This window comes from Maniola hyperantus, chromosome 17 (assembly GCF_902806685.2).
Source record: "Maniola hyperantus chromosome 17, iAphHyp1.2, whole genome shotgun sequence".
Lineage (NCBI taxonomy): Eukaryota > Metazoa > Arthropoda > Insecta > Lepidoptera > Nymphalidae > Maniola > Maniola hyperantus.
In genome coordinates, this window is record NC_048552.1 from 2,897,334 (window position 1) to 2,924,722 (window position 27,389).

Here is a 27,389-nt window from a genome sequence, read left to right on the forward strand (position 1 = left end):
AGGAATTAGGCGCGATGGCGTGATTCTTTATGGGTTATGATTAACTGTATATATATTGGAAAGCCAATGCAGTGTTTTCCTATTCCATATTTTATCATATTATCGTATAGTTACCTAAAAATTACAACTTCCGACATAATAGAAAGATAAATAATCGATATTTAAGTATAGGAACAATTTTACACCTCTTAATATCTATATATTATATATATACTGTATATATAAAAGGAAAGGCTGACCGACTGACGTGACTGATCTATCAACGCACACCTCAAACTACTTGACGGATCAGGCTGAAAGGCATGCGGATACCTATTATGACTTAAACATCCGCTAAAAAAGGATTTTTGAAAATTATACCTCTAAGGGGGTAAAATAGGGGTTTCAAATATATGCAGTCCACGCGGACGAAGTCGCGGGAATAAGATAGTTGCATAATAAGTACCTATTATCTGAATCTCCTATAGTTACCTACTTTAACAGATTAAGATAAAATAAAACTCAAATGACATTTTTATAGAAATCCGAAAACAAATGTTTGTCTTTTTAAAATGAATAAAAAATTCATAAAACAGTAAAAAATATTGCGAAAATAAAAAATAAAGAACTTGGCCCTAATTTATCTTCACCACACTTGTATTATTTTATTCAAAGTAAGTAACTCAACATTTTTGAACAATAAACTATATTTCACGGTACAACTGTCAGCGAGCAATAGATAGTCGTAATCCCAAATCCCAAGCCCATATGGTGTTGATATCCTTGGGATACCGGGACTATTGTGAAAGTCAATTGCGATCGGATACGCAAGTTTACTTGTTTTTCAGGTTATCCGCTAGGTCGTCATCATCAACACATCATCTGCTCAGAGTTGCGCACGAGTCTCCTCTCAGAATAAGAACTATTTGACCATAGTCCACCACGCTGGCGAAGTGCGAATTGACACTTTTTTAAAAAATAAAAATGACGACCAAACGAGCAGGCGGGTCACCTGATGTTAAGTGATTACCACTGCCTATGAACATTTGCTGTGCCAGAGGAACCACCAATGCGTTGTCGGCCTTTTAGGAATGTCTTGGTCCGCCCCTTGAATAACCCTATGTTGTAATCTAATGGGAACACCGCCGAAGGGAGTTGATTCCACATGTGCGTGGAAAAACGGCTTGACACACCTTGGACAACATTATGGAGAACTCTCAGGCATGCAGGTTTCCTCACGATGTTTTTCTTCACCATCAAAGATTGTTTGAACATTTTTGATGGTGAAGCAAGTGAAATTTAAAAACGCATATATAGCTCCGAAAAGTTATAAATGCGCCCGGCAGTAAACCCCGGGTCGCCGGAATATGAGGCTGATGTCTATAACCACTAGGCTATCATCGCTTGGTGGACAGTCAGTATATATTATTCAACTTTTATATTCCTCAAAAACCAGCAAACGATTCCGATCCCGATCCCGATCGCCGCAGACCCTCGCTCGTAGTAACATGTGTAGCACTTGTATCGGAACTAATCGTAGAGGGCTCTCAGTTCAGTTACGCTTTTCGGATTACTACGGTGTGTTCATTTTATAAGAACCCATGAAAATTGCAATTTCAATAATATACATAGACAAAAACATGATTTTTTCTTCTATTAAATTATGCGTAGCACCTTTTGCATATTATAGATTGTAGACCTGTATAGACTGTAGAGGCTGCGTAGTTGATTCGTAGAATTGATGTTCTTGGATTTGTTTTCTAAGGTCTTTTTAGGGTTCCGTAGACAAAGGGTGCCAACGGGACCTTATTACTAAGCCGCCGCTGTCGGTCCGTCCGTTTGTCCGTCTGTCTGTCAGCGTCAACTGTATCTAGTTAAACGTATTAGTGAATGTGTATTTCCATTGCCGTTAGACCGTCAGCTGTACAACCGACGACGGCAAAATCCCTATCTGCATAAGTACGCGACAGGTTGAGATGGCAGTCGGGGTATGGGGCGGGGGGACACCCCGCACAGCTGCAAGTCTCCCGCGCTCGCCTGCACCGGGTTAGCGCGGGGGCTATACGGTTGTGCGGGGCGTTCCGTCCCCGATTGCGATATTGACCTGTCGCGTACACGGTACAGTACGTGGCCAAAAGTGATGAACATCGATCTTTAGAAGGAGACAGCAAATTTGTAGAGCACTGTTTCGGTCGTTGAGGCCGACAAAGCGTCATATGGGTATGAGTGACAGAGACAACGCTCTACAATGATGTAATGTTATTCTAAAGGCCGATGTTCATCACTTTCGGCATATTTCACATAGGTAATAGGTATATTTCAGCTGCCATCTAACACATTTTGTATTGAATTCAAAGCCGATTTAACCAGAACTTATTGGGTCAAAACCTATTTAACGTGTGTCCGCAAATCGCAAACAAATGCGGACCGCGTATTGACAACATTTGCGCATTTCTGCGGATAATCCGCAACTAAAGGGGACACTCAAATCCTCCTGTGTCAAGTGTGCAGGGATTATTTATAGGGTGACTGTGATTTTAACATTATGAGGATAGTTTACTTAATATCGATTAGATTTCGAGTGCAACGCTGGTCGCTGCGAACTTATAGTATTCAATCTACAGGTTCCTGATTTTCCAAGTTTAATTTTTTTTCTCAAACTTAACCTTAAAGTTTAGAGGCTTTTGATTTTAGCGTCAAAGTAAAATTAACCTTAACAATTTTCTTTTAAAACTTAAGTCTCGTCAAGTGAAAGAAGAAACAATTAGGAACATTTCTTCAAATTTATGGTCATCACATCGTCATCTCAACCCATCGCCGGCCTACTACTAAGAATGGGTCTCCTCTCAGAAAGAGAAAGGCGTACGCTATCCAAATGCAGATTGGCATACTTCACGTACCTTTGAGAACATTATGGAGAACTACATTTTTATAAAAAAATTTAATGCTTTACCTACACTTCCTTTTGTGTTTACCATTTGTTGGGCGCGATCCCAGGAGATGCGGGTTCGATTCCTGCCGGTCCGCAATTTTTGATATGTATTTAAAATTAAAATTATTATGGAGAACTTTCAGGCATGCATGGCAGGCAGGCATCAGATGTTTTCTTTCGGAGTTAAAGAAAGTAATGTTTAAATTCCTTCAAATTCATGGTCATCCTACCCCAAATACGTTCGCAATAGTTCAATAGAAGTGTTCCTTTGAGATCTGTAGCAATACGTACCGAAATACTATTTAATCTTTATAGTTAGGTACTCGCACCAGTTGGCTCTCCCAAGTGCCATTCAGCTGTTACGCTCCGTGTTTGTTAGATAGTTTAGGGAACGGGTATTTTTAGGGTTCCGTACCTCAAATTGAAAAACGGAACCCTTATAGGATCACTTTGTTGTCTATCTATCTGTCTGTTTGTCTGTGTCGGTCTATCAAGAAACCCACATGGTACTTCCCGCTGACTTAGAATCATGAAATTTGCCAGGTAGGTAGGTCTTATAGCAGACATATGGGGAAAAATCTGAAAACCATGAATTTAGGGTTATAACAATCTGATAAAAGTCTATTCAATCACTTTCACAGATTGCAGATAGCTTTGAAATATATAAAAAAGTAATAATTTAATTCACTCGTAGCCGGTAGCCTCATTTGTAATCTAAATATATATAGGTACGGAAAAGCTGACTGACTGATCTATCAATGCACAGCTCAAACTACTGGACGGATCGGACTGAAATTTGGCATGCAGATAGCTATTACGACGTAGGCATCCGCTAAGACAGGATTTTTGATAATACAACCCCTAAGGGGCTGAAATAGGGGTTTGAAATTTGTGTAGTCCACGCGGACGAAGTCGCGAGCATAAGCTAGTATAATCATATCACAAAAGTCAAGGCACAGGCCTCGATAAATAAATAATGTGCGACAGAAGCTATACTTCTATAGAATTGGAGAGAATCTTTAAACAAGCCTCGAGCGAAGCATTGAAGTACAAAATTAATTCGCGCCAGTTATTTACTTTGCTACTTTGTCCGCTTAATTGGTGCCGACGAAGACGGAGTTAATTCGTCGGTTAATATTTAATCGGGTACGACGAAACGGGACTGGATGTAGTTAGATAGATAGGTAAATGTAGGTATAAGGTTTTGTTAACTTAAGTAATTGTGAAATTATTGTTTGATGTTTCACGAGACGTGGGAATTTTCTTCAAGAATGTTGTAAAGCGAGTGAACAGTACGGATACCTATACCTATACTCTATCCGCGGAAAGAATTTCGTATAGCACTCTCTCGTTTACATAATCCCATACAAATGATAAAGACACAAATCTTAGTGGGCGTTAGCCAGTTTGAGTCACAAACATGTTTTCAAAAAACATTCGAAATTCAATTAAAAACATAGGTTAGTTTGCGATTGGTTGGTGTCTCAAAATGGTTAGTGGAGATTGGTTGGAGATTTTTGTCTCTATCATTAATTGTATGGGATTACGTAACAGAGAGAGAGCGCGATCTCACTCGAATCACGCCGATCCGTTGCTCCGTTGGGACGTGATTGAACGAAAAACCAACAAACCAACAAACAAACACACTTTCGCATTTATTATAAGGGTACTGATAGCCCGCGACTTTGTACGCGTGGATTTAGGTTTTTTGAAATCCCGTGGGAACTCATTGATTTTCCGGGATAAAAAGTAGCCTATGTCACTCTCAAGTCTTAAACTATACCCATGCAAAAAATCACGTCGATCCGTTCACGTTGCTCCGTTGCGACGTGATTGAAGGACAAACCAACAAACAAACACACTTTCGCATTTATAATATGGGTAGTGATAAGTAAGGAATTAAGGATAAACCGCCGGCTTTGGTCTGTAAATTGTCTCATGTTATGATGACAAAAGTAGCTCGTGAGCGCGCACCAAAATTAAAAATTACACAACTGTCCTTAAATCCGAGACAATAAAGGTCTTCTCTTATTTTTTTAAAATGAAACCTATTCGTTGTGGATACATTGTCGGCCTCGGGTCGAGAGGCTCCCTGCATTTTTCGCACAATTGAATTTTTAACTAATCCCCTCGCCATTGTTGGTTTTATGAATTAATTCGTTTGCGAGTCGCCATTCAAAACAGTTTTCATTTATACGTACCTACTGCCTACAGTTTAAATTTAAATGAACTCACTGACTTTCTAGTTTGCATGGTTTTTTTTCGATGAATAGATTAATTAATTAATCAATGCTTGCGAACTATCCTGATTACGATTATCATATCAATGTGCGAGACGTGCAGTAATGTCAACAATGCGATAATATTGATTCAGACTTAGGTTTATTAGATAGATTATAAATATAGATGCTTCGGCTGTAACCACGTGGTTAGTCAAGCTCGAAAATACGACGAATCGCTTCGAGAAAAGGTACGTAGTGCTTCGTTCTTTAGTTTGGCTCGTCTTGGCGGACGTCTCGTCTGATATAAGCCCGACTCGTTTCGAACCCATCTGGGCTTTGAAACTTAGACAGATTATAAGGACTCCGTACCTCAAAAGGAAAAAAGGAACTTTTATAGGATCACTTCATTGTCTGTCTGTCCGTCTGTCGTGTCTGTCAAGAAAACCTATAGGTAGGGTACTTCCTGTGAACATAGAATCATGAAATTTGGCAGGTAGGTAGTTCCTTTTTTCCTTTTGATATACGGAACCCTAAAAAGATATCTACTACCTACCCTCCATAACAAAAAAAGGCCGTCATCCAACAAACTCCATATAATTTAAATAAACTGATGAAAAACTCGAACATAACAAGAAAGTTTAACTAAGCAGCGCCAAGGATTGATATAAAAATCATAAACATGCAAATTCACCCAATTTGCCTACAAAGTAATTGAATCACGTCTGCAGAATGACATCTGCTAAGTTGATTTGACGAAAATTACTCCGAGACACGGTTTTTATTGGCCTTCCCCCAAAAAAGTTGTGATGGAAATTACCGAGCATGAGAATGTAAGAGCGGTTTCAGATTACGTAGCTTTTTTTAGGGTTCCGTACCTTAAAAGGAAAAACGGAACCCTTATAGGATCACTTTGTTGTGTGTCTGGTCGGTCTGTCAAGAAACCTACAGGGTACTTCCTGTTGACCTAGAACCTTGCGTTACCTTAAGTCTTATAGCAGACATTAGGGGAAAAATCTGAAAACCGTGAATTTTTGGTTACATCACACAAAAATAAATTAAATTGTGGTCGTGAACTAATAATTAGTATTTTCAATTTTCGAAGTAAGAACTATATCGATGGGGTATCATATGGATGAATAACCTGTGTATTCTAAAACAGATTTTTAATTATTTTTATGCATCATAGTTTTTGAATTATCGTGCAAAATGTCAACAAAATACGACTGTAGTGTGTAGTACGGAATCCTCGGTGCGCGAGCCTGACTCGCACTTGGCCGGTTTTTTCGGGTATAAAATGGTTTTTGTGCGTGCCTATACGCGCTTCTTATGTGACATCTCGCATCTCGTACGAGTGTAGACGCGCTCTCGTACGGTACGCGAATGTACTTTGCTTTGTAGAGCGTTGTCTCTGTCACTCATACCTATATGACGCTTTGTCGGTATCAACGACAAAGGCAATATTCTACAAATCCGCTATGTCCTTCTAAAGGTCGATGTACATTATTTTCCGTCGCGTACTATACGAGTGTAGAAGCGCTCTCGTACGAGTGTGGATGCGCTTACAAGCTAACGAGCCGTTCCTGCTGACAGACTGTCTTGTAGGGAAATACAAGTTACGTATTCCAACGGTATCATCATGAAAACCCAGGCGCTGTCAGAGGAGTTAACTATGTCTACGCCCTACGTATGGAAATTCGCCGACACTGCACGACCTTGCATATAACAGCGCATTTAGCATCACAATCAATTCCGCTCGCATCATGTAGGTACGTGATCCCAATGTAACCAACATCTAGAGTATAGTAGAGGAGAAACGGATATAAAAACTAAGAGCGGTTACGCACTTATCCCATCCAAGTCCGTGAAAATACATCGCATACGGATATAAAAATTCGAACCGATATCAGATATTACCGCTTACGCAATTATCCGATCTGTGATCCAAATAATTCAAACTATTCATTTATTATCTACATCTACATCATATTATGTCCGATTTGAATCCGAGGTAAATCCAAGATATTTTCACGGATGACGGAGATGACTCTCGAATGATGGAAGTTGGATATACTTAGGGCGTAAGCTATACCATAAATAAAAATACTTCTTTGACAACTTCGGAACGTATTTTCACTCGAAAAAAAGTATCGCTCTAAAGGTTTGTTAATAAGATGTTCATTAATTTAGCAGAGTTAACAGTGTTGTAAGAATCTTCGTTTTCCTTCAGTCCACCCTGGAAGCTGCTGCTTACGTAATTTACACATCAACACAAGGTCAGGTTGATAGGAGATCAACACCAGTTTGTCATTGATGTGGGCTCACGCCACGGTCTCGAGGGCATACGGACCAAGTTCAACCAACCCATTCGTCCCAACAACGTAAAAACTAGTTCTAGCAATTAAAATAAATTATGAATCTTAAATCTAAAATACAATTACGAAACGCAATGCTACAATTTTAAGTTTAAGTTAAGTTGGATTAAGTCAGTCACCAATTTCCAGGGTCGAGAGACGCACAAGTGCGCGTCGGACGTGCCCTGATGTAAAGGTCCCGGTGGAGGGTCCGCCTCGGTGGACGTCGCTGGCTGGGCGCGGTAGAAATGCTTCGGTGTTCCCATGACCCAGTCGCCAGCGCAGCCCAGGAGCGCCGTTGGGTTTTAGTGGGTATTCCGGTCGCCTCTCGGCTGGCGAGTCCCACATACCCTGCCCGTTCACGGGAGGGATGCGTAAATGCATTTCCCAACGATAAAAAAAAGGCAGTTAGCAATTTGCTACAGTCTAGTCGCGTCGTAGCGAACTGGTCCCGAGTCGATAGGTAGGTCGGTAAAGCGCATTCTCCACGGAACAGATAAGCAGGTACAAGGAAGAATTAATTTGTTGTCTCGTTAAGTATACATGCCTTGTTGTTTAAACAGGGGCTCCCGAGGGGCTCAAGATTGAAAAACAAACAGCCGGAGACGCGATTCACTGCGAATTCATTATTCTAACATTAGGGACCTACTTAACTTGAGAGGAAATTCCTTTTCACTTTTCTTTTGTTTTTAGGGTTCCGTATCTTTACAGAAACAAGGAACTATTATAGGATCACTTCGTTGTCTGTCAAGACCCGTCAAGGGAATCAAAACCTATAGGGTACTTCACGTTAACCTAGAACCATGAAATTTGGCAGGTAGCAATGTTTCATAATAAAAGTAAAGGAAAAATCCGAACTATAGAACCATGAAATTTGGCAGGTATAGCGATGTCTCACAATACAAGTAAATGAAAAAATCCGAAAACCGTGAATTTGAGGTTACATCACAAAAAAATTAAAAAGCACTATATCTTGTACGATGATACGGAACCCTTCGTGTGCGAGTCCGGCTCGCACTTGAACAGTTTTTTTAATGGTCATAGGCAGCTTCATCACTAAGAAAACAGGTATCATTTCACAAAATATTTTTCTCCAAATTTGTTATTTTTTTTATTTAGGTAAATATAATGAATGTGTAAGAGAAAAGCTCCTTATCAGTTCAAACAAAAGATTATAATAATTACCTGTAGTGAAAAAAAAATGTTTGTCTATACTATAAGATACTATAGTAGATACCTACTATATAGGTACCTAAAGAGGTAAAATTAGTAAGATTGTAATATGTATATGGGGTAATCTCCGGTACTAATGATTCGATTCTAAAAATTTATTCACTGATAAATAGTTCGGTACACTATCCCCGAGGGCAATAGGCTCTAAATATCACGCGAACGAAGTCTCGGGAAAAAACTAGTTTTTAATAAAATACTTACCTATATTTTTCGCTAAAAATCTTTAATTTTAATTAGCAAGTAAAAGTGTCTATATCTCTTCTAACTTATTGTAAACCTTAAAAACACATAATTTCTAAAGCTGACCTAAACGTAATCGCTCCACACATCACAAAAAACCACCACATCAAAATCACCAAAAAACTCACCTGTCACCCCGTAACATCACAACATCACCACATCTCTAAACAGTCAACACAGACCGACGGACCGACACTGTCATCATGGCATCCGACATGCTATAGCACCCCCGCCCTAGCATAAACCCCGCCCTACACTACCCGAACCCTCCAATCAACGGCCAGCTAGCTCAATAAATCCACCAATGAGATGCTTGTTAATCGTTATTTACCGGAATCGCCCGCCCGCCCTCGCCGCCCAAACTTATCGATTGGACGGAGGCAGCGATGTTTAAGGCGGGCGGAATTAAAGCTGTGATTGAAATTGCCATTCATTTATTCTGTTATCATTCGATTAAAACGGTTTGCGGTTTTGTGATTTGTTTCGTTCTGAACAATAATGGTTAAGTACTTGCGTTGAGATATTTAATTGTATTATGTAGGTGCATGTTAATATAATAAATGTATAAGTACCTATACCTATATAATTAATTAATTGACAGTAAAGATTTCCTTTTTTCCGTGTTGGATCTTCAAGGTTTTTACTTTTATATTTTACTAGCTAACGCTCGCGATTTCGTCCGCGTGGACTACACAAATTTCAAATCCCTATTGATACCCCCTTAAGGGTTGAATTTTTATAAATCCTTGCTTAGCAGATGTCTACGTCATATAAACTATCTACATGCCAAATTTCAGCCCGATCCGTCCAGTGGTTTAAGCTGTGCGTTGATAGATCAGTCAGTCAGTCAGTCAGCTTTTCCTTTTGTACTTATATTTAGAAGAGAAGATAGTAAGAACGTATTTAATAATAGACTAAACATGTAAAATGAAAAGCTGACTGACTGACTGATCTATCAACGCACAGCTCAAACTACCAGACGGATCGGGCTGAAATCTGAAAGGCATGCAGATAGCTATTATGACGAAGACATCTGCTAAAAAAGGATTTTAGAAAGTTCAACCCCTAGGGGGGTAAAATAGGGGTTTGAAGTTTGTGTAGTTCCCCGAAGGAAATCGCGGGAATAAGCTTGAGGACTTGAGGATTTGACTTGAGCTAGTAAGTTAGGTACACATAATTTATTAGGTATATTTTATTAAAAACTTGTTTATTTAAAAGAGTTCTTTAATTATATTTGTATAATATATTACCACCAAAAATTTAAGTAAATTACAAAATACGTACCTACCTTAGCCGAATGTTGCAATTAAAATCTTTTCATATTATAAAGAAGTGATCCTGATCAATCAGTTATCGTAAGGGTTGTTAGTTGTTACTCGTTACAACAACAATGTCGGTAGTTTTCCGAGCGGCGTGTGGCGCAACAACATACTATTGTGTCTGAGCATCAAAGGAAATAGGGATGTGAATATTATATCGATAAAATTGATAACTATTTTGCGCGTCTTTGTAATCTTACCTGGCTTCTAAAATCGAACAGGCTAACGTAGATTGTACCTACCTACTTACTTGGTGCATCATAAATTCATCAAATCTGAAAAAATACATTTTTTTGTTAGAGCCTTGTGGTGGTAGTCGGCCTTCTAGTCAGACAGTTCGAGGTTCGATCCCAGGCACGTTCTCCTAGCTTTAAGAGTTATGTGCGTCTCAAGCAATTAAAATATCACTGGTTTTAACGGTGCGGGCGAGCGCGGGTGACGGTGGCCCGAGAGGAGACCCGTGCTCAGTAGTGAGCCAGCCAGCCCTGAGTTGATGATATCGACTTCGATACTCGATAGCAACAGTATTCTCCCTCTCTAAACATCAGAATGGGGCATCCCAACCCTTCAACGCTTAATTTCATAATTGAGGGTTAAATCAGTACAGACGGCCGGGTCGTTTATCACACGCCTGTTCCGCGCCCTGCGGGGTGTTATCTTGATGACATTTGTAGTGATGTGATCGTGATTGGCGATATCATGGTGAGAGTAAATCTCTTTGATCGTTTCCTAAAATGATATGGGCCATAATTATAATTTGGAGGTTTCGTAGAAATATATCAAAAATAAATGTTTTTTTAGGGATTATTAAATAAGTTGAGGATCTGCCGATATACTTACCTACTTAAAAATTAAAATCCTCTGTTAATTTTAGGCGCCCGATTACTGACTTAGGTAGATACGCAAGAGCTTCTTTAATAATATAAAACAGTAGGGAGAAAATGACAAAAAATAAAGCAGTTAATCTAAATATATAAAACGAAAAGGTGACTGACTGACTGACTGACTGACTGACTGACTGATCTATCAACGCACAGCTCAAACTACTGGACCGATCGGGCTGAAATTTGGCATGCAGATAGCTATTATGACGTAGACATCCGCTAAGAAAGGATTTTTGAAAATTCAACCCCTAAGGAGGTGAAAAAGGGGCTTGAAATTTGTGTAGTCCACGCGGACGAAGTCGCGAGCATAAGCTACTAGTTATTATTAAAAATGCTCTAAATTTCAGGGTAACTACCTACTTGAGTATGTTATAAATATTCAAAAATAAAATTAACCTTTTTAGTTGATCTTCACACTAATTATCCACTATAGGTGTGCCTCGTTAAGCATCCCGTTTTACCTTCCTAGGCCTTATCATTTATAATAGGTATAGTAGATACATACTATAATATCTATTATAAGTACTAGTTACTAGTAGCAAAGACTCGCTGCCTGCGGGGCAATAAGACTTCTTTTGTTATTTGCTTCACAGCGAGATTTTGCGACGACTATGGATACTTACTCCACGCCCACGCTACATAACGCGTCGCTGTGGCAGGCCCCGCACGCGCTGGCGCGCAGATCTGGAGGAATTTGATGGCTTGGTGCGCTCTGGACGCGTCTGGTCGCTAACAGGGATACCTGGAAGAAAAAGGGGGAGGCCTTTGCCCGCGTTTGGGATGACCTCTGAATTATTAGAGCTAGATATACCTACCTTATAAGCAATATTAACCAAAAAAATATAAAAAAAAGGTAGGTACCTACTAATAAGAAAAAAAAAAAGATAATTAAAAAAAATGTATATATATACAAAAAAAAAAAAAATTTAGAGGTAGGCTTATTTATTTATTTATTTATGGATACTTAACTTATATCCCTATGGTCACTAATTGTGTGTTACTATTATGTAGATATACTATTTAATGCTTTAGTAGGTAAGACTGGTAGTAAGGCGGATAACGAAGGGTACTAAAAGCAACCAGCGTTCCTATTTGTATGTTTTTAATAACACAATAAGCACGTGCCATTTTATGCTAACCACAATAACTAAATCCGTCATTCCAAGCAATCTCTTATGATTACAACTCCCTTTTTATTTTTTTGAATTCTTTTTAATCGATTTGAAACTCTGTGCCTTTTTGATAAGGTTCAGAGTGGTATAGAGTTGTTGTATGATTATAACTTTTAAATTTTTGGCCGCTATGAATACGGACACATTTAATCTGCCTTCCCTTATAAGGTACCAATTAATTGAGGATTTTTCTGCGTACTTAAATTTGAATAAAGAAAAAGGTAGATATCTATAAAAAAGGTATCTAGATATCATTATTTCTTAGGGACCTAACAAATCCACCTATTCTTTCAGTTAATTGATTGCCCTTAAGGTTAAAACAAAATAAATCCTAAAAAAAATCTTCAAGACAAGAGTGATTTATTGATGCTCCAATATACCTAGGTAATATCATCAGTTATCACTCATCATTGCTTTTGCTTAAACACTAGATGATGCCCGCGACTTTAAGCGTTTTTAAAAATCCTGTAGAACCTCTTAAATTTTTTAGGATAAAATAAAAAATAGCCTATGTCCATCTTGCAAGCTATCAAAATCGGTTAACCCATTGGCACTGGAAAGCTAGTAGTCAGACAGACAGATACACTTTCGCATTTATATATAACTAGCTGATGCCCGCGACTTCGTACGCGTGGATTTAGGTTTTTAAAATTCCTGTAGGAACTCTTAAATTTTCCGGGATAAAAAGTAGCCTATATGTCCTTCCCCGGGTTGCAAGCTACCTCTGTACCAAATTTCGTCAAAATCGGTTGAACGGTTGAGCCGTGAAAAGTTAGCAGACAGACAGATAGACACACTTTCGCATTTATAATATTAGTATAGACTATATAACTTTTGACTCTTATCATAAAATCTCAAATGTTATACCTAGTACCGCCCTAGTACGGCAACCAAATTCTATTGAGAAGAACTGGCAAGAAACTAGCCATATAAGTCTTTTCAAAAGATACCTACCTAAAGGTTATCTATTTTTATTTTATTTTATTTTTATTGAAAAGGTTCGCTAGCGATTTTTACAAAAATGATCTTAAATTACATAAAGTTAAATTACATGACTTTGTATGTAAAATCATTTGAAAGCAAACACTACATGCACATTCACACAATTTACATGGAACAACTATTAATCATATAAGTAAAATAATACAAAAAGTAGCTAAAACTTTCCGAAAAAGTGAAAACACAAAAACACATCTATCGTTAAACTATTGATACAATATTAAGCATTTAAGTCAACTTGGGTAATTACTGGGACTGACATGTTAGCTTGGGAAGTGGAACCCGAAACCGAGGGGCACGGTCGCGGCCGGTTCATTAACTAATCTGTTGACAAAAACTAAGTAAGTACCTACTTACCTGTAGGTACAAGTACATAGAAGTAGATGAAAACTGTCATTTGTGTAAGAAAAGTTTAGTTTATCTTTATTAGAATATCGCTGCTTCTAGAACCAGGAACTAAGCTAGGAACTTAGCTAGGAACTAGGAATCGAAACAAGCTAGGAATTGTATAATAATATGATGGCGTTTGTACTTTAGAATGTATAAGTATATATATGTGAATATATGAAATTTCCCAGGAATAAACCACTCGACTATACCTAGTCGAAGCCTTCAACAAGAAGGCTGCCTCAGGAGTACTAGCGCTTAGAAGGAAAAATGTATACTTAGGTACCTATATGCATTTTTCCCGGAAATTTGCCACAGGATTTTTAAAAATCTAAATCCACGCGGACGAAGTCGCGGGCATCAGCTAGTACTTACATAAAATATAACAATAACTCAGTACACAGAGTACAAACGTAGTCAGACATAACTAAAAGTGGGAGAGCAACAACGAGGCGCTAGTTAATTGAATACTTTACCCCTACCGTTTGGTGCTCGATTTTATCAAGCATCAACCATTTCGATCGAGATTCAAGATATCTAAATATATAAAACGATGAGCTGACTGACTGACTAAGCTATAAACGCACAGCTCAAACTACTGGACCGATTGGGCTGAAATTTGGTATGCAGATAGCTATTATGACGGAGACATACGCTAAGAAAGGTTTTTGAAAATTCAACCTTAAGGAGGTTAAATAGGGGTTAGAAATTTGTGTAGTCCACGCGAACGAAGTCGCGAGCATAAGTTAGGTTAGGTATATTTTTAAAGTTGAAACATCAATGCAAATTCGATCGACCGTGATTTATTGTAACTTTTTGATTTAAAGTTATGAGAGCTAAGTTAATCTGTCATTTAATAATATAAGATGCCAAATCATGACGTTTTCCTTTACAAAAGTTACGCCACAGGTAGGTTAGGCACACCTGTAAGTTTTACTCACATAAGTAGCTTACGTAATGAATGAACAGTAAATTTACTATTGTAAGTACATTTACAATAGTTTAGCTGTCTACTATTTGCGTGAGCAACTTATGTATAAGAGTGTTTACATTAGTATTGTCGTAAGTTAATCATGTAAGCTACTTACGTGAGTAAAACATACAGGTGTATCCACGGTCTTAGTAAGTATCTACTCTGCTTTGTTGCTAACATCACAAGTCACAAGTCACATCTCCGTCGTCTCGTCGCACATTGATGCCGATTGGATTTAAGTGGATTCGCATCTAAATAACCACTAAAATAAGTTTAAACTAGTGCTTATTTTATAGATTTTTTTATTCGATCTAAGAGCGAGAAAACGAGCAGGTGGGTAACCTGATGTTTAAAAGTCATTCAACATTTGCAGCACCAGAGGAACCGCACATGCGTTGCCGTCCTTCAGGAATTTGTTGGTCCGCCCCTTGAACACCGCTTTGTTATAATATAGTGGGAACACCGCCGAAGGGAGTTGATTCCTCAGTTGCATGTGTGTGGAAAAAGGATCTAGCACAACGGGCTGTCAAAGGGCACCAGGCACCAAGTGGCCCTACCGCGGTTGTTTGACAGCTACAATGTCACGATCGCAATCATCTCTGATTGGTTAATGCTCGCTCACTATTGGCCACAATGCATTGCTGCAACAAGAATCGCACAAATTAAGCCAATCAGAACAATTGAGATTGTAATAATGATTGATGCAGGTTTTAGACAATCGCCCTACGGGTCAGCGGGATAGAAGTCGCATCGAGAAAGACCAACAGTAATGGTTAGAGCGGGCACCGGCGCGGCGGCGCGGAAAGTTAAAACGAAAAGCCTGCCCCCTCCCTCCCCCCGACACAATGCCCGCTGAAAATGTCGGAATTAATTAAACTACCTGCCACTGTTGTATATACTTATTACTAAAAAATAGTACATATTTTACTCTATTATACTTATTAATGTGTTATTTTACTAACCATCAGTACCCTTATTATAAATGCGAAAGTGTGTTTGTTTGTTGGTTTCTTGGTTTGTCCTTTAATTACGTCGTAACGGTGCAACAGGTTGACGTGATTTTTTGCATGGGCCTATAGATAAAGACCTGGAGAGTGACATAGGCTTTTTATCCCGGAAAATCAAAGAGTTGCCACGGGATTTTTAAAAACCTAATTCCACGCGAATGAAGTCGCGGGCATCAGCTAGTTAAAAATATACCAGAATGACTGGATGGGACTTTATTTTGCATCCAGACTCATAAAAAAGTAAAAGTACCTATGCCTATTGTCTGCATTTGCGTGTTGAAGCGAAGCTTCTAAACGCAAGTTGATGACCTTTTTTGTTCACTGGGAGAAATTTTCTCATAAGATACTCGACGTCCTGGAAAAGACATAGTTGTGTAGATTTTTTCCTACTACGAGATCTCTTACAAACACATCGATGACCAACAAAAAAAATGTAACGTCTTAAACGCGGCGATGAAACACATCTCATTTTTTTAAATCTTTCATGGAATGTAAATTTTTCACTGCAATATTATAAATCCTATATCAAGCTGTAAAAGGTAAGTAAGCAAACATACACTCTTTCCCACTTTAATGATGAATGTAATTAATATAATTACCAAAATAAAGAAAAAACCTAACGTAAACCTAACGTAATCTGCAGAATATTGTGACGTAACTGAAAGGATAAGCACAAATCAGGCCTGTAATTACTCGCAAGTCGCAATCCGCAGACGGCAGGGGTCTGCTGGACCGGAAAATAGCATTACTAGCGTTAACCCGATTACAGGAACGGCACAATTCAATATTCGGGAGTCTTGGCGCGGAAACAAACAACCCTTGTGCTGCAGGGCTTAACCATTCCTGTGAGTGTAGCCTTTAAGGTTTATGTACTGGAGTAGAGTTATGGTAGATCTTCGTTTCATAATCTGATCGTATCTAATTTTTATGTAAAAGCATGCATTCCCGTAACATAGTTGAAAGTAATATGTTACATTGATTTGGTTAAATGAAGATTTTGGTTTTATAAAAGAATTATTTTTTAATTTATATAATGTAGCACTTGGCAGCAATCAGACCTGCTGGGGAGTAATAATGCAGCCTAAAATGGAGCGCGCTTGCCTAGAAGATGCCTACTCACTCTTGACTTGAAGATACCCATATTAAAATCCGAGGGGAAAACTGATGCTGGGTGGTATTCCATATCCTAGCGGTTTGAATTAAAAACGAGCAAGCAAATCATTTCGTACGTGTAACGGCTGAGTTTCTTGTCTGCTCTTCTCAATAGAATCTGCTGATCGATTACATTGCAAAAGTAAAATTCCTATTTGGATTTGCCGCTGTATTCAATTGTACTTACATACATTTCATCATCATCATCATCATCAACCAGTAGACGTCCACTGCTGGACATAGCTCTCTTGTAAGGACTTCTACACTCCACGGTCTTGTGCCTCCTGAATCCAGCAGCTCCCTGCGACTCGTCTGATGTGGTCCGTCCACCTAGTGGGGGGTCCTCCAACACTGCGTCTTCCGGTGCGAGGTCGCCATTCCAGCACCTTGCAACGTCTATCAGTTTTATGAACTATGTGCCCTGCCCATTGCCATTTCAGCTTCGCAACCCGTTGAGCTATATCGGTAACTCTAGTTCTCCTACGGATCTCCTCATTTCTGATTTTATCATGTAGAGAAACTCCAAACATAGCGCTCTCAATCGCCCGCTGAGTGACTCTGAGCTTTCTTAGGAGGTCCATAGCTACATACATATAGTACATTTAATTTATAAATAAAATGACATTATTTTTGTTAGATAATGAACGAATGGCAATTGACTCTGCAAACAAGGAAAAATTATCAAAGCTGACAAGGCATTCAATTCGGGCCACAATTTAACATGTATTGTTTGTTTTGCCAAATTCTCGTGTCTTTATTGAGTATACTCGTAATTGTTGAGTTTGAGCTAACGCAGACGAACGAAATACTTATCACCTGTTTGCAACTACAACGTATTTTTATTATCAAACCGTTATTAGACCGATTTTATCCATCAATGACCGACACAATATGTACGTTATATCCGACAGTTTATAGATTTATTTAAACACATTAACCTGCATTACCCGGTAGTATAGCTCAGCGCGATGCGATGCTAAAACGCAATGGACAGTGCATATAATATGGACTTAGTTCGAAAAACCGACAGACGTTGAGATCAAAAATTGCTAGAATGGCGTCCCTTAAATCCAGCGGCATCTTCCAGGGGCCTTCGAATCGTTTGATTTCATCTGTCCACTTAAGTCTTAATGGGGGGTTTTCCAGCACTGAGCTTTTCGGTACGAAGTCTCCATTCTGGCAACTTAGGATCCCAATGTCTATCTATTTTCAAACTATGTTTAGTCCTACTCCAGTTTTCCTACGGATTTCCCCCCCATTTCTGATTTGAACACGTCTTACTATAGTTGTCGGAGGCCCCAGGTTTTCGGCATTAAGTATATTGTGTAGTCTGCGTTAGTTCTAACTTTAGAGTTTATCTGTCGGAGGATTACGCTGAGGATTATAGACGCCCGTCGGTTGCTCAAATTGAATTGTAATATGCTACCGTTATTAATAACAGGGCGGATTGTTCGGGGCGGGCGGGCTAGGGTTGAACTGTTCAAACAAATAATGATAATACTTAACTTGGTTTGTCTGCAATCCTAATCAATTAGTGGAGAATCGCGATGTCTAATAATTATGGATAGACTACTTTTATACGAAAATTTGGAAGTATCGCAACATAACCAATATCACTAAGATCTGGCTAAAATATTAACTCCGTGAAATTAAAAGTAAAATAAAGGCATTCAAAGTTTAAAATAAACGATCAAAGGTTAATAATACTTTGGAATATTTCAGAATGTTTTCGTAAAAATATTATTAGATATGCGCATTTTAGGGGCGCGTAGGTCCACCTTCAGGTTAGTGAGAAGGTTGATTTGAAATAATTAATACAACAATAATGCACAAAACGCACTGGATTGAGAACCTCCTTTTTGGTAGTTAGGTATAAAATATCAGGAAATAAGAAAACAAGTAATACTTACCTACTTATTAAAATAATTAAAAATATGACTGCTCTGCTGTATTGAATTTTTTTTCAAAAAATTTATAACTAATAACGGAATAAAGATTCTAACGATACCCCATGCACCCAAATCTTATGCTGAAACAAAGAAACTCACATATCTAAATACATGAACCCTGAAAACACCTTACTCTTTTTTTTAAGCAGTCGTGAAAAAAGCAATAATTGCAACATTGTTAAGAACTGAGGTCATCAAAAAAAATAACGAGATCTATCAGCAAATCTTACTCAACCCTATCGCATCACAATCGCGTTCGTTGAAGCGAGTGATTTTTTCCGCAAATTTTAAGCATCTCCCCTGTATTCCGCGAATCAGCCATATTTGTACAATAACTGCCCGCCCGGGATTTTTGTACAATGGCCTTTTTGTTTAACGACGTCTTTCTATTGCGACGAGCGCGTGCCGGATTTTTTCAATGGGGCCCATTCGACCCACGGACTGGGACTTCGCTTTGTAGCTGTGTGTGTCAATTTAGGGTTAACGTGAATTGAATACGGTAGATTTAATCTGTTACAAGAAATTAATATGTTTGTATTATAATCACCTTATTTTGGGAGGATTAGGGTTAGGTACTCGGTCTAGCAGATATAACTACCTACTTACCTACTCTGAAAATAATGTGTGTTTTACAGACGTTTTTATTTACTCTATGTGGTTTTTCTGGAGAATATCTATTTATTTGATCACGTAAAGAAACTAGGTAGATCTTTAGTAGAAGAAGAACTAGGTAGGATCCATGTCATCACTAGCAACACGCATTCTTCGAAGACTGGTCTTCTACACTGAGGAATTTTGGATGAGAAGACATCTCGAAGCTTCTAAATCTTTTCTACTTAATCCGTTTAGACTGCATCATCGCAAAATAGCGAGCAAATGAGCAGGCGGGTCACCCGATGTTAAGTGATTACCGTCGCCCGTGAACTTTTGCAGTACTAGAGTAAACTTGTAAAGTAAAATAGAAAATTAATGTATGACTTCAATTTGCTGTCGCGTCACACTACAACACCACAGGTTTGCACCTTTAGCGTGACACATGGGTGGATAAAATGGATGTATGAAGTCCACAAGATGGGCACAGCTAACGCTAACGAGAGGCGTCGTCGGGTGTTTATACTCACTTGTTCACGAAACTCGTCAGTAGTGAGTGAGAAAAGAAAAACAAATGTGACACAATAGTCTCTAAAACAGTAGGTACTAAGTAATTTTGAAATAAAAATTGCGTTGTGAAATTTTAACTAGGGTTCCAGGACCATCCTCCTTACGCTCCCTTCATCCCCCTTAAACCAAATTGGAGCTTACACATTCCATAGCAACCTTAATTAATGTATGACTTCAATCTTCTGTCGCCGTTACACCACGGCCCAACCTGATTAATGTTTGACTTCAATGTCCTGTCGTGTCACAACACCACAGCTAAATATTATGTTTGTAGGTACCTTTAGCGTGAGACATGGGTGGATAAAATGGAAGCGCTCATAAAAATGTATGAAGGCCACAAGATGGGCAGCTAACGCTAACGAGAGGCGTCGTCGGGTGTTTATACTCACTTGTTCCACCTAACTCGCCCCTGTTATTCCGCGCCAGCGGTAATTCTGACAAATGAATGTATTTTATTTACGGAATTGCCCATCCTTGCTTGCGAAGTTGCGCACGTAAAAATATTGCTGTGGTTTTCTTTTATTTATTTCATTTTTGGGACTTACCTAGTACCTACGAATATTTCACAAGATAACAGAATTTAAGATTAAATATTTTATCCTGATCCTTTACTCCACCTAGTCATAGGTAGATCCATTTATTATTAGTATTAAAAATTACAAATAAATTAGCAATTCAATTTATTATTATTATTCGACAAAATCTTGCACCTTCACCGTTTATGTGGACAGTACGGAGTACCACACAGCAGTTACTAGTTACTAAACTCCTGCTGCTGCAGTACAGCTTCAGGATTAAGGAGTTGGGAGAGAAGCTAATAAATATTAAAGATGTCGTATCGCAACCTCTGTTACAACTTACAAGTTACGACTTTGTACTCCATGCACTAATGATTTTACTCTATGGTTACGACTTTTATGTCAATGTGCTAGGTACCTACCACAGATCAGGTATTTGTTCTGAGTGATAGTTAGTCTAAGTACCTACTTGATCATTAATTTATACTTACTCTATCTGAGAAGTAAGGGGGATTCCCCGTTCAACACGATCACATTCATAGAAGACTTTTAGTACACAACACTAAATTCGCAGCAATAGTATGACGAATGCAATCATATTCTCTGATCTGCTGAGTCTCTCACTATTGGCTAAAATACGCAGTTTCAGTAGGAATCATAATAATGTTCTGTGGTAAGATTACCTTAATTTCATCCAATCACAGCAATTGCGATTGTAGCTAGCAATGCGACATGAGGGGAAGGCATAGAGTAAAACAATATTACTTTACTCTATGGAGTAGTTTTATATTTTGGGAGAAGGTGGAGTCAGGACCTGTGCGTGGAGCGTCCCCGCCCTAATTGCCATGTCGACCTGTCGTAAACTACTTACTACCTACTCAATCAGGTAGGTAGATACCTACTAGGCGTTAAAAAAATAGGTCATTACAGATAGGTCCTTCATTACGCATTAGACGCTTTAATTGTTTAGTTAATCATTAGGAAAGTTATCTTAATTAGGTATAAAAAAATACACAGTCCTTTTACTACATAGCACCAAGTTGGTTGATTTGAATTTTTAATGTAACCCACTTCAACAAAAGGCAGATTCAAATAATTTTCTTACGTGCGGTTTAATTTTTATTTCATCTTAGGTAGGTACTTAACTACCTACTATCAGTTTACGTTTTTATTTTTTAACACAGTTTATTTTGTATACTTACTCAGTTTAATTTTTGTGATTATTTCAGTGATGAAGAAATTTGAGTTTTCGTCCAAAAGTAATGATGAAGCTCCCATTTTCTGTGGAGAAGTGTTCTACAGCGTCTACAACGACGCAGAGTTTCTACGACAGAGTGACAATATTGAGACTATACTGTCCAAAGGATATGAACTCAGGAAAACGTTGAAGGAAGTTGAACCCGGACAAAGGGTTGCAGTAGGCGGAATGATGCTTGCAAAAAAGTAAGTGGGAAACTGTTTAACTCTTTTATTAGAGATCCCTACAAAGTAATAAACTACCCGTGTCAAGCCAGGACGGGTCGCTAGTTTTGTATATATTTATGTACATAAATACCATATAAATCATAGAGATAGTATACAATATAAATACAGTCATGAGTCGATCAATCTGTTGAAGTTTGACCATAGAGAACATGGATTAAACTAAACCGTTTCTTAGATCCACTCAAAGGCTGCCGCGATACGCAAAAGGGATGTAGGATTAAGTATTTCCGATTCCACAATTTTTGATACGCGTAAACACCGAATTATCTTCAATAAAATATAAGTAGGTAATACATACATATATCTACTTATATTTTATTGAAGAAAATTCAGAAATGAATATATTTTCAGCACTCCTCTAATAGTTATGAAGACCGGTCCAAATGTAGTTGTGGAAAGTTATGAGTTCACAGCAAATCGCCTCACTGGACTGGTCGCAGCATATGCATTTGACAACCGCTCAAGGTTCCCCGACTTAAAGTCATCCGAAGCGCTGGCCTTGGGCTTGACATGGGACAACGGAGATGAAAAGAAGTGTAAGCTCTATCTCTCTGCCGTTTCTGGTACGGAACACTTCGACAAGCAATTCCAGTTCTGGCCGCTAGTATGTGGATTAAGAAAGCTGCAGCTAAAAAAAATAACTATCGAACCAATCATAAAAATGGCTAAGATTAAAAATCAGAACGGTGTACGAATGGCTAACCAGCTAATGAGAAACCTGGCTATCGTAAGAGACCTTTGGTCATATTTCCCTGGAACTTCGAATGCCGATTTTAAAAACCAAATAGAGTGTTTGCCACTTGAACTGAAAAAGTTATTTTTTAACATGAAATGAACAAATGTTTTGTTAACAAAAGAGGATCAATGACTATTATTTTTCTATTACTTAAAATCATAATGCATCATAAATTATTATGTTTGATCATTATGTAAATAGTAATTTGTTAATCATTATAATTGTCATTAAATTATAGATTACTAATTTTGTAATAATGACAATTAAATTAATGATACTTTACACTAATGTTTTATTTGTTTTATCAATTTTTTAACCATTAGGCTATGGCTTCTCGAAGGGAAGACTATTATTGTACCTATCAGTGTATACTTATTGACTTTTCTTAGATTTAAAACGAGACAGAGTTGATTCTGTTTTCTGAAAAAAAAACTATCTCGTTTTAAAGTCCGAGAAAAATTAAAATATACTATATAATATGTAGATCTCAGCATTATTAAGTTGGTACGTCCAGCCGCGTGAAGATAGTCCCCCTACGTTTCCCGGTACGCGGTCTCTACTCCACGACAGATTCTCCGAGGGTCATGAAGAAAAAGAGTAAAATAATTTTTAAAGCTTTTTATTAATTTCAAAAATAACTAGTATACAAACAATGATCACGCCGTATCGATAATTCCAAAATATACTATGAGAATACGCACATTAACTGACAAACAAACATCTTGCGCAAGTTACAAAACTATGCTATTCTAACACTTTGTAATCAATTCAGTTCCAAAATATGTCCATGTTGTCATCATCACAATATACACAGAAATTTATACTTTCCACAGACCCAACGCCGCCCGAGGGCAAAATCCGCTTTAAACAACGACCTTATAAATTTCACATTATGTAGGCTTGCGCTTGACTGCAATCACATTTAAGCTCGCAACTTCGTCCGCGTGGACTACACAAATTTCAAATCCCTACTTCACCTCCTTAGGGCTTGAATTTTCAAAAAATCCTTTTTTAGCGGATGCCTATATCACAATAGCTATCTGCATGCTAAATTTCAACCCGATCCGTCCAGTCGTTTTAGCTGTGCGTTGATAGATCAGTCAGTCAGTCAGTCACCTTTTCATTTTATATATTTAGATTGATGATACAGGCTACGGTTGTGCTTGCCTGCCTAGTAAATACCTTTTCAATCTGCTTTAATTTACGTTTTAACATTTCGTCGGAACTCTTTAATATTCCGACATAAAAATATCCTATTGCAAGTTAACTCTGTGTCAAATTTCATCAAGATCGGTTCAGACGTTGAGAAAAGGTAGCATACAACATAACACACTTTCACATAAAATATGGAAGTATTTATAACTTTAATCGAATTTGCAAGACGCAAGCGGATTTTACCGATCGGTCTACGATGGATAATAATAAAATAACCAACCTACTTATGCCTAGTTTTTACACGAAGTTTTCTTGTAATTTTCCACACTCTAGTTATACATAAATGATAGTTGAACAAAAAAAATGGTTATCTACATTATATAAAAAGACTAGTCAACGCCATGCTTTAATAATAACGTGTAGTAATTTAAGTAGGTATGCTTTTATCACCAAATGTCTACAGTTAGCCTCAGACCTATAGAGCGCACTTTGACTTTGCTCAGACTAAGATTGAGTTAAAACGAGACAGACTTATGTGAGAGATATAGCTCTGTCTCGTTTTAACTCGTGTCTTAAGTCTAAGCTAAGTCAGAGTGCACTTTATAGATCTCACCCTTAGAGTCTCTAAAAGTTCTGACGATTTGAATTTGTTGCGAATTAACTAATTCGGATTTTTTAAATCTAAATATTATAATAACTAAGGATCTGGCGAACAAAACTGTATCGTATCTCCATTATTACTACAAATTCATTTAAAATATACATCAAACATTAAGTTTGTCTTATTTTTGATAATAATAATTTACATATGGATTCGTGATTCATTTCTAACCAGTGACATATTTTATAATACCAATATTTTTTCCATTTAAGATCATATTTTTAATCGCCATAATAAAACATTTTATATTATCTACTGAGGAATAAAGACATTTTCAGTTTTTGTATTGAAAAATGACAAAAACATTAAGTATAATACTACGGCGATTGAAAAATAAGCCCTAAAATATTTACTTCTACTAATATTGTGTTCTATTTTTAATTTTATTAACATTTACAATCTCAATTCTTTATATTAATCAATATGCTTTATAAATCCCTAATGTTGTATTTTACCATGATTAGTATAGTATATATTTTCATTAAATTATACTCAAACTGTAAATCACATTTAAGTCAATATAAATGCGTTATATTACAACATAATATCCATTTGAATAAAAAACATTAAAAAAATCAATAGTAATTATGTAAATTGAGAAAAAATTGTAGGTAGTTAAATAAATCATTTATTCGGCTAAGTAGCCTGGCGCTTAGTTAGGAATCCTAACTTTATATTTCACTAGCTTATGTCCGCGACTTCGTTCGCGTGGACTACTTAACTTTCGAACCCCTATTTTACCCCCTTAGGGGTTGGATTTTCAAAAATCCTTTCTTAGCAAGTGTCTACATCATAATAGCTGTCTGCATGCCAAATTTCAGCCAGATTCATCCAGTAATTTGAGCTGTGCGTTGATAGATCAGTCAGTCAGTCAGTCACTTTTTCCTTTTATAGACTAGGGTCATTTTTTAGGGTTTTGATTGGTTGCCATGTTTCAACATATTTATATCTGTCACACATATTAGTATGATATAGTTGCATACATTTTGAGATCTCATTCGCCATTTTAGCTCTATGTGTCAACTGTCATGTCAAAAGTACAGTAGGGCGATTGTCTAAAACCTGCATCAATCATTATTACAATCTCAATTGTTCTGATTGGCTGAATTTGTGCCATTCTTGTTGCAACAATGCACTGTAGCCAATAGTGAGCGAGCATTAACCAATCAGAGATGATTGCTATCGTGACATTGTAGCTGTCAAACAACCGCGGTAGGGCCACGGTTCACCTTTAAATTAAGGACTAAAATCGTACTTTTGACATGAACGTTGACAAATAGAGCTAAAATGGCGAATGAGATCTCAAAATGTATGCACTATACCTGTCAGTGAGAAATCCAATTGAGATCTAAAGAGCGTATTTTACATGAGATAAAATCATGACTGTCATGTCATCAAAAATCTGTCTCGTTTCTACAAGTAAAGTCTGAGCAAAGTCAAGTACACTCTGTAGATCTCAGCCTCAGATTCACAGAGTAGTGTAGTCACAGAGTAAACGTCAACAAGAATACACAGAGTAGTGTCGTCACAGAGCAATTCCGTGCTAGCAGCTAGACATATTGATTGCATATTTGGACACTGCACATATTTTTCAATCAGGATAGACAGAGTAGTGTTGGTACAGAGTAATTTCAATGCGTGTTGATGGTAGCATGTAGACACTGAGGCACGATATGCGCGTAGGGTAGCCTATATAATGTTCTTAACCGTGCGTGCGGTGAGGCACTTTAACGTGGTATATTTGAGCGGGTTTACATAGTGATGTTCTTGTAGATCAACTTGATTTTGTTCAAACACATCTGTCAGACTCACACTGAGTGGTATAGTTACAGAGTAAACAACAATAAGAATATGCAGAGTAGTGTTGTCACAGAGATGTTTATAATTTTTACCGTGCGTGCAGCGAGGTGTTTTACATGTTTGAACATTATGTCAGACACACATGTGATGTAGTGTTGTCACGAGCAAATATCAGTCAACGCACAGTAGTGTTGTTACAGAGTAAATATCAGTCAACACAGAGTAGTGTTGTCGCAGAGCAATTCCGTGCTAGCAGCTAGACATATTGATTACATATTTGGACACTGCACATATTTTTCAGTCGGGATACACAGAGTAGTGTTGGTACAGAGTAATTTCAATGCGTGTTGATGGTAGCATGTAGACACTGAGGCACGATATGCGCGTAGGGTAGCCTATAGTTCTTAACCGTGCGTGCGGCGAGGCACTTTAGGGTGGTATATTTGAGCGGGTTTACTATAGAGGTGAGGTTCTGGCGGGTTGACTTGAGTATTTCTTCGGGCGTTTCGCCCTTATAGTTGACTGTGTCGATGTGCGCTCCGTGGTTGAGCAAGGAGCGGACCACTTCGGCGGGACACGGGCTTAACTGGAAAGAGGAAAATCAAATATTACTAAAGTAAACCAAGAAACTAGATCTAAAAACTCAAGAATATGTGTAATTCTGTTGGACACAATCTCTAAGATCACTACCCCTATTATAAATGTGTAAGTGTGTTTGTTTGTTGGTTTGTCCTTCAATCACGTCGCAACGGAGCATCGGATCGACGCGATTTTGTGCATGGGTAGACCTGACCATTTAAGACCTGGAAAGAGACAAGCTACTTTTTATCCAGGCAAATCAAAGAGTTCCCACGGCATCAGCTAGTAGACTAAATTGACAGGCCTAAATTTAGTGCTATCTTTTTCCGCAGGGAGCATTAAGAAATGGATAGCAATGCATTTAAACTTTTAACCCCAATAAAGACACCCCTTTCCTTTAAAAGAACTAACTTAGTTTACAAACATCAACTAGGTCCCTTGCCTAGCCTCAGAATCAACGCGACCAACGCAGCGCAGGGTGCGTCACTGCCCTGT

The 27,389-nt window shown here is 38.0% G+C and overlaps 3 protein-coding genes across 6 annotated transcripts in view; 1 reads left to right on the plus strand and 2 right to left on the minus strand.

Annotated features, from left to right (window-relative positions):
- The window catches only part of fuss (SKI family transcriptional corepressor fussel), a 36,094-nt gene extending 26,987 nt beyond the window's left edge, over positions 1-9,107 (minus strand). Inside the window, exon 1 of the mRNA XM_034977353.2 lies at positions 9,086-9,107. Within this exon, the coding sequence (XP_034833244.1) occupies positions 9,086-9,102 (17 nt within the window). The 5' untranslated portion in view covers positions 9,103-9,107. The remainder of the gene's footprint in view (positions 1-9,085) is intronic.
- An 11,928-nt stretch (positions 9,108-21,035) lies between these two features.
- LOC117989960 (uncharacterized) lies at positions 21,036-22,981 on the plus strand. Of its 3 annotated transcripts, none has more exons than XM_069504411.1 (3): positions 21,036-21,151; positions 21,708-21,921; positions 22,315-22,981. In XM_069504411.1, exons 1-3 carry the CDS (start codon positions 21,142-21,144, stop codon positions 22,796-22,798), a joined length of 708 nt encoding a protein of 235 aa, XP_069360512.1. In that variant the 5' UTR covers positions 21,036-21,141; the 3' UTR covers positions 22,799-22,981. The 3 variants fall into 3 exon arrangements, with proteins under 3 accessions (XP_069360512.1, XP_034833246.1, XP_069360513.1); XM_034977355.2 differs by lacking the exon at positions 21,036-21,151 and adding an exon at positions 21,211-21,364; XM_069504412.1 differs by lacking the exon at positions 21,036-21,151 and adding an exon at positions 21,421-21,611.
- A 321-nt stretch (positions 22,982-23,302) lies between these two features.
- The window catches only part of LOC117989853 (protein fem-1 homolog CG6966), an 87,920-nt gene continuing 83,833 nt past the window's right edge, over positions 23,303-27,389 (minus strand). For both annotated transcript variants that reach the window (XM_069504397.1, XM_034977257.2), the window contains one exon: positions 23,303-26,901. In XM_069504397.1, coding sequence (XP_069360498.1) covers positions 26,653-26,901 — 249 coding nt within the window. In that variant the 3' untranslated portion in view covers positions 23,303-26,652. The remainder of the gene's footprint in view (positions 26,902-27,389) is intronic.